The 8,298-nt window shown below is 41.2% G+C and overlaps 1 protein-coding gene across 1 annotated transcript; it reads left to right on the top strand.

The window, feature by feature from the left end:
• Positions 1 to 6,822: 6,822 nt before the first annotated feature.
• Positions 6,823 to 7,950, top strand: LOC307253975 (beta-1,3-galactosyltransferase 2-like; the record flags this gene model as incomplete). Its single annotated transcript, XM_080032198.1, has 1 exon — positions 6,823 to 7,950. The coding sequence occupies one exon, from the start codon at positions 6,823 to 6,825 to the stop codon at positions 7,948 to 7,950; it is 1,128 nt and encodes a 375-aa protein (XP_079888324.1).
• Positions 7,951 to 8,298: the final 348 nt, after the last annotated feature.

The following is an 8,298-nucleotide window of genomic DNA, read 5'->3' as shown; positions in this document are numbered from 1 at the left end:
TTCCTAAAAATGCTCATAAATTCTTTGACTTGATTTTAACTGTGACTAAACCACTTAATTTGACCCATATATAAATATTTTGGTCCCAAAATGTATTCGCACGCACTAATAAACCCTGTCACGGGCTTTTAAATTAATGTAGTATTCATTATGACCCATCCAAGGACTCGTAGTGTCAACAGCCAATGAGAATGAAGGATATGGAGGCGGAGAGGACGCTGCAGTTACGACAGATGACCAGCAGAGGGCGGCGTTTCTCTAACAGAGCGATAGATAGATACATCATACATAAAAATACCACTCCTTTCACAAATATAAAATTAAACACATTTTATAAAATGAAAAATAAGCATTGACATTGGCAAGAGCTGGACAAAGATATGTAGCCTATAATGGGTACAATATGATATTATGAGTTATGTATCAACTCTGACATTACTATAAAATCTATTTTATGAATTTCTCCTACAGTCTCATAAATAAAAGTGGCAATACTGTTTTTATTCAAAGTAAAAATATGGAACATTTAAAAAGTTATGTTGAAGTTAAGTTGAGGTGTTTTGAGAACTTTTTGTAATAGTAGAAAAATAAAAAATCTCAGAGTTGGGTGTATCCTTCTCTGCGGCGGTCTCTGATGAGCAGGAAGGTTACCAAGGCTATCAGGATTACACCGACCACCGTGGCCCCGAGGATGATGGGAATAACTCGCTTGTTGTAGTCGGCCCAACACTCCACCTCTGAAACATTAGGGAGGAGGAAAACATTGAGAATTCATTTAAACAAATAATATGGATATTATCTGACATCTGAATTTGATGATGTTCCACAAATGACCCATAGTCTAAAAACCAAGCAGGTCTGATTCTCAAAAAAGGGAAGCTCACAGTATCTAGATTCAAATTCAGAGAACTTCATGTATTCATCCTCAAAGGGGCAATTCATTTTTAGCCTTCGCAGCCAAACATCCATCATAAACCAGACAGGCTTGCCGTTAGATTTAATTTATTTACTCTGGCCTAACTTCCTGCTTCTGGCTGCGGTGTCTGAGGAAAATAAAGACAATAAAAACCTAGAAGGTGTGGACCACAACCGTTTTGTATGGCTTCCTCTTTTTTCAAAGAACATTTAGATATCATTGCTTTCGATGTCCTAAAGTTTCGCAAAACTATCAGTGAATGTTATTGGTTAGATGCTTTTAAAGCAAGACAGTAACCTCATCCAACGGAAGAAACCAGCCTTCAAAAAATATATTTTTATGTATGACAAAACTGGTGCTCATATTCATTTATACGTTTCTTTGGACAGAGGAAGCACAGACCATTATGCGTAACTGAACAGGTAGTGTCATCTTATCTGCAGCTTAATATAATTATAACTCTACTAGCCTAATTTATTTAAATGTTTGCATCACTGCACCCAAAATGATGAGCCCAGTCACCTTCTCCATACTGTCCCGTGGGCAGAGTGAAGGCCTGCAGCTGCAGAGGAACCAGCTTGATCCATAGCCCCGACTGTGACGTCAGAAGCAGATTCTCTGATTTGCATTTGAAACTCTGTCCACTCGCTGCAGCAAACAGCTTTTCATTGGCCAACAAACCTGAGTAGGTCTTATCTGGGAGGAAGAGGGTGTGACACAGGGACAATTACTTTCTCATTGTTTTGCAGGTCATTGGTCCCAATGTAGTCTCGCACAGCCAGACAAAACTACAGCCAGTAGTAGTAATAGTCCCAATGTGAAATAGCGGCTATGTGTTTTTTCTGTCTTACTGGGACATCCTTGGCAGGTGGGCAGAGGAGACACATGAGCATTCAGTTCGGTGACATAGACAAGATTATTTTCCTGGGGAGAAAAATACAGAGAAGTACTTGAGTGACAGTGGACTGTGGAATACAAGGGATATGTGAGATTGTTGTTGTTGTTGTACCTTTCTGAAGGTAAGCTGCAGACTGGTAGTATTGTGTGGCAGTGTGAGGGAGAGAACGGCAGCTTCATCACTGCAGTAACCAGTGGTGCTGACCCTAAAGGGATCCAGGTTGGAATACAAAGTCATCTGAATGCACACAGGAGAGAAATATTAAATATTTTAAACTTTTGCCAAAGATGTGACTATACTAACAGTAATCACTTAAACTGGAGACATGAGGGTTTAAAAGGAGTCAGCAATTCTGGAGAATGGTTGCTGTCAAAATCACTTATTTTCAAAATCAGTGAATTTCTCATGTTACCTGTCTGTACTGTGTCTGCCCTGGAAAACAAATCCAGGGATAATAACATCCTATTTACATAACCGTTAACAGAGTGAAGGCAGTGTATACACTGTCAACAGTGAAACCAAAACATGTAACGCTTCACAAAGAGATGCCACTTCACTTTCTGTGCACTCTGAGTCTCTCTATCTAGGTGTTTAGGTGTTCAATAATTGATAGGTTTTATATAGCGCTTTATTGCCTAGGCACTCAAAGACGCTTTACATTTCCTGGTTCAATTCGTTCACACTCAGTCATACCGGTGGTGGTAAACTACGAGAGTAGCCACAGCTGCCCTGGGGCAGACTGACGGAAGCGTGGCTGCCATTCAGCGCCAACGGCCCCTCCGACCACCACCTCAAACATACAGCAATCATACACATTCACACAGGGCAAGGTGGGTGAAGTGTCTTGCCCAAGGACACAACAACCATGACACAGGTGGCCGGGCGGGGATTGAACCGCCAACCCTTGGATCGTTGGCCAACCCGCTTAACCACCTGAGCCACAGTCGCCTCGTTCAACAGTTGCACTTTGACAAGCCTAACCACATGCTGCAGCTCCCACACTGCACTCACCACCAAGTGCATTGCATTATTCTACTTAATTCTATTCTTTTCTTTACTGACATGATGCTGTGGGGTCATGCAGGTCGATGGTCACTTTTCTTCCTGGCTGCCGTTATCCAGGTCAGTTTGATAATATTCAAATCTCAATTCAACCTCAGATAAGAGACTCTAAAGGCACTCTATCAACTGTTCTTTGTCTTTTCTGTTACTAAGAAAAGAATACGGATCTGAAGATTTTTTCAAAGAGGAATATAGTTATGTTTACACAAACTCTTTGCACAAAGTGCTGAATGCCACACACACACACACACACACACAGTGCTGAGTCAGATCCTCTAACCGTCTTTTGCATGACGATGTACTGTACTCCCACAGTGGCTTTGATGCAGGGTTTACCAGCAGGGTTCTTCACCGTGTAGGTCCCTGTGCACAAATATGCAGGTCATTAACACACACGGACATACCAAAGATATAAAAAAATATAATGTATTTTTTTTTTTACATTGGTCACATTTAGGTATATGTTATCTTTAACTAACACTATTTGACAGTAAGACTGTAAACCAAATTGATTTTATCTTTAAATGAAAGTATTACCTCATGGGAATACAACTAGCTTCATGTTGGGTATATGTTTGACTTTTTGCTGCATTTATCTGACTCTGTTTTATGATATTGAATTGTGTGTACTAGCTCTTTAAACAAGCTATTTTTTAACTTTCCTTTATCACAGTATATGTTTGAAAAAAAATCCTTTAGAGACCTACTGTATATTGTATTAGCTATTTCCTCTATAACTACAGAAACAATGACTTTGTAAGAATAATTTACTTCAGAAAGTGCCAATATATTTTCACACCACTTGTGCTCCTTTACTGCAGCTATTCATGACTTGTGTTCTTCTTTGTAAAATAGATGGACAAATAAGGCTGTTTGTTTTTTGTTCTTTTTTCATATGTTTGTTATGAATGTAGTTCTGGTTCTGGTGTTTACCTATTGGAGGTGCGGCTTCAGAGCGCTGTAAAGTGACCGACTGGTGGATGTGAGCCTCAGAGGCAGGCCGGACGGAGGCTCCATCTGTCTGGAGCCGGACACCTGGCGCAGGAAGAGAAGCATCATTCTCAACAAACCAAGAGAATGAACTTTGTCTTATATTCTGTTTGTTTAAAGCTTGAAAGCAACGTTAATAGTGTTGGACAAGCAGAGACCACTGAAACCATCGCTGACTGTGCACGAGAACAGCTTTTAACAGACATTACATCATCACATTACAGAGACTATGGAATATCTTTAAACAGAAGGTAAAACAGCAGCTATTAACAATGAATACATTACAAAAATTATTATAAATGTCATCCCAACATGATCGACACCTTTGCACCTGTGCAGATAGTTACAGTATGGGTCCAACCTCTTCAAACTTAAAGTCTTTAAAAGAAAAGTTTTATAATTTCATTCATTGTTTCCGAACAAAAGTTTGTTTCATTTTACTGATTGATCAGGGTGTGAAAACATAACTATTCCTCTTTGAAAAAATCTTCAGATACATATTCTTTTCTTAGTAACAGAAAAGACAAAGAACAGTTGATAGAGTGCCTTTAGAGTCTCTTATCTGAGGTTGAATTGAGATTGAAATATTATCAAACTGACCTGAAATAACAGCAGCCAGGATGAAAAGTGACCATCGACCTGCATGACCCCATAGCACCATGTCAGTAAAGAGAATATTAGAATTAAGTAGAATAATGCAATGCACTTGGTGGTGAGTGCAGTGTGGGAGCTGCAGCATGTGGTTAGGCTTGTCAAAGTGCAACAGTTGAATACCTAAAGACCTAAATGGAGCGTGCACAGGAAGTGAGGTGTCAGAGACTGTTGCTTCTCTCTGCACCAAACTAACACTTCTGATGGTGAACTATGTGACATTTAAATAGACAAACTGTAGAGCCTCCCAGACTGGTGGAAAAAAAACTGCTGTAACAAAAAAGTACATCAAAAATAATTTAATGTACAGCATATTGTGTAGGTGTCTGTATACTGTACTGTATGTCTGTATGGACAACACCTAACTAGACAATTTACACGTAAAATATGTAATTTTCCGCCGCTGTAGGGGGCTCAGGATGAAAACAATAACAAAAGGGGGCGCCCTTAGCTCAGTTGGTAGGGCGTCCCCCCCATGGGCCTCGGCCAGCAGTGGACCCGGGTTCGATTCCAGCCCGCGGTCGTTCTCTGCATGTCACTCCCCTCTCTGCCCCATTTCAACTCTATCTCTACACTGTCAAAAAAGCATAAAAATGCCAAAAAAACTAAAAAATAACCAACAAAAGACGAAGTTTGAAATGGTTTAATTGTGAAATGTTCTCTTTATTATATATTATTGTAATAGTTTTGATTTAATTTTTTTTTTAACATTATAGTAGAGTATAAGGGCCACTGTTGGGAACGAAAATGTCTGATGTTTTTTGAGGAAAAAGGTAAAAGAAAATGAAATTTTAAGTTGAGGACCAACTTAATAGTTTATTATTCAGTTTTATTGTTGGACCGGTCTTGCTTGTCATTGATTTGGTTAACAATTTGAATATGACTGAGGGAACTGAACAAAGATATACAGTACTGGGGCTGATTAACTGATAAGGAGCAGGTGAGTGTGGGGCAGACCAGGTGAATGTAACTAACAGGGAGCACAGAGCAGGAGCAGGAGGGAGTGGCCGGGTCTGAAATGGCATGAGAGTTAGAAAGGAAACCAGGAAAACAGACATATGAAAACAAACTAAATACTGGCTGAAGTTGTGACACCATCATACTACAGACTTGGACTTTACCTGCCATGGAGGACCCTACTGAAATAATACTTCATTATTCGATTACGCAATAAGGAAATACTGAACTTTTATTGTGTTACAGTGTTCAACTTGGGAAGTAAGTGATGTTTTTTTGTGAAACAATCTTTTCCCATTGCTCCAGAGTCCAATCTTTAGTCCCTTGAGTTCTCTTCACATTTTCTCTCGTGGAAATACTCGTACTTTCACTTTTAAACATAGCTGTGAGTTCTACTCTTGTTTTTTATGATTTGATTTTACCAAACGTTTAAGTTTTCTTGATCATTCAAAAATAAATTCTGACCACATTTCTTCCTTGAAGATGATGGTTCACCAGGATTTAATAATGCGTTGGACTGTTCTCAACCCAATTTTAGTAGTTTCAGCTTCTCCTTAGTTGTTTTCTTTGTTCGATGCAGGCCAATAATCTGACCCTTCTGAAACAGAGTAACATATTTTCCACTACCACAGGATATGTCTTCCGACATGGTTGTTAAAGAAATAAGAAGCTATTCACTGCATCAATTAGGGTTGAATAACTTGTTGGCAACTGAAACATATTCATCACTGCAGTTTTTGACCGATGGAGGGCTCTTGCATATTTGCTTAGTTAAATCCAGTTGGTGACTTTTTTTTGCTGGGCAGTGTATATGGCTCTTCCATTCTTTGACTGGGACTTTTATTTCAAACCCAGACTTTTCTTTTCCCTGATGAAGCCAATGTGTCATCTTGCACATAACAAGATCTTTATTTAGTTGACAGCTGAAATCCCTCACGTCCAAGGGGCTGCTCGTGGTGTAGTGGTCAGAGTGTCCCCATCGTGCATCGATTTTCTGGCTAACCTGCTCCAGCAATTTTGAAAAAACACAGAAAACTAACGCCTTTTGGTTAAGCTGCCAATACTATTTTCTCTGTATTTTTTTCTCATTTCAGATTAGAGAGAGCAAGCACAGAAGAGGTGACAATTATCCAAACCTGAAGAAGATGAGACGTAGAGCATTGTGCTCCTAGCTCCATCAGGGGCCCTTTTAACCTCTCTGTAAGCTGCACTGTGTGAGTCCACCAGTAGGCTCACTCCAACCGATCCACCAGCTCAGATAACTCTCTTACTGTTGGCAACCACATGTTTAAGGTGACTGTATGAGCAGCTACTCCAGCAGACGCAACTTTCTGTGACCCTGAACACCATGCAGTGGACCATCAAGCATTGGCTCTTATGGACCCATTTGGCCGGCCTCCTGACTGTGCTCTTCTTCTTCATCATCATCACCCACCAGCAGGATTGGTTGCCTGGACCTAGTGGACCCCGGAAGAACCAGAGCAGCTCCCTGAGGAGCCTGTGGGGGGGAACCCCAAAGCCTCTGCTCAACATCAGTTCTAAGCAGGTGGATGGGTTTGCTGGCGAGGCAGCTGGAGGAGGAGGAGCCACGGTGGGAGTAACTGGGCTTGGGCACGCCATGAGCACTAAAAACAGTTTACAGAAGCAGATGGGTGTGGGAGGGCCGTACCGCTACATCCTGAACGAGCCCTTAAAGTGCAGAAACAGCACACCCTTCCTCATCCTCCTTATCACTTCAGAAGAAGGAGGGGTAGAGGCCCGCAACGCCATCCGACAGACATGGGCAAATGAGACCATAGCAAAGGGCCCGGGGTTTGTCCGTCTTTTCCTCCTCGGCACAAGAAAGATCTCAGACACCTACAACCCTAGCAGCATAGAGAATGAGAGCCATGTTTACCACGACATCATCCAACAGGACTATCAGGACACCTATAATAACCTGACCATCAAAACCCTGATGGGGATATACTGGGTTACCACCTATTGCCCGAACGCCTCATATGTGATGAAGACAGACAGCGACATGTTTGTTAATACTGAGTATCTTATCCAGAATCTGCTGAAGCCTGAGCTGCCTCCCAAGCAAAAGTACTTCACTGGCGTTCTCATGAACAGCAATGGACCAAATCGAAACAAAAAAAGCAAGTGGTACATGCCACCAGAGCTGTACCCAGGTGAGCGCTACCCACCATTCTGCGCGGGCACAGGGTACGTGTTCTCTGGGGATCTGGCCAAGCTGATATACCGGACCTCTCTCAGCATACCCATGCTGCACTTGGAGGACGTTTATGTGGGGATCTGCCTGGCGAATCTGCAGATTGAATTAACGCCATCTCCCAATAATCCTTTTAACAGTTGGCGAGTGCCTTACTCCAGTTGTGGGTACAGAAACCTGGTCACATCCCATCAGATCTCCCCCAATGACATCATCAAGTATTGGAATGACATGCAGAGAAACAAGAACAACATGTGTTAAGATAAAGGGGTTTCAAAGAGAGAGGCCTCCTTCATGCATCCTGTGACGAGTACCCTGATCCACAAAGGGAAGATGGTCTGCAGCAGTTGGGGGATGGTGAAATCAGACCATACACTATTTGGGGAAATGAGTTTATGTAAATTCAGGTGCCAACCAAAGTCTGGTATTTCATGCTATTGTTAATGCGTAGTACATTATAATGCCTCACTACAAATAAAGTAAAATAAGAAATTGTTTAATAAAAATACATTTAAAAAAGACAATTGTGTTTTCAGAGACAAGGGAAAATGCACATGCATTACAATGAAAATTGCAATAAAAGTGTATTTTCTCTCAAATGGCATTATT

This window comes from Ammodytes marinus (assembly GCF_949987685.1).
Source record: "Ammodytes marinus genome assembly, chromosome: 8".
Lineage (NCBI taxonomy): Eukaryota > Metazoa > Chordata > Actinopteri > Uranoscopiformes > Ammodytidae > Ammodytes > Ammodytes marinus.
The sequence above is the reverse complement of the archived record's forward strand: the minus strand, read 5'-3'. Positions and strand labels throughout refer to the sequence as shown.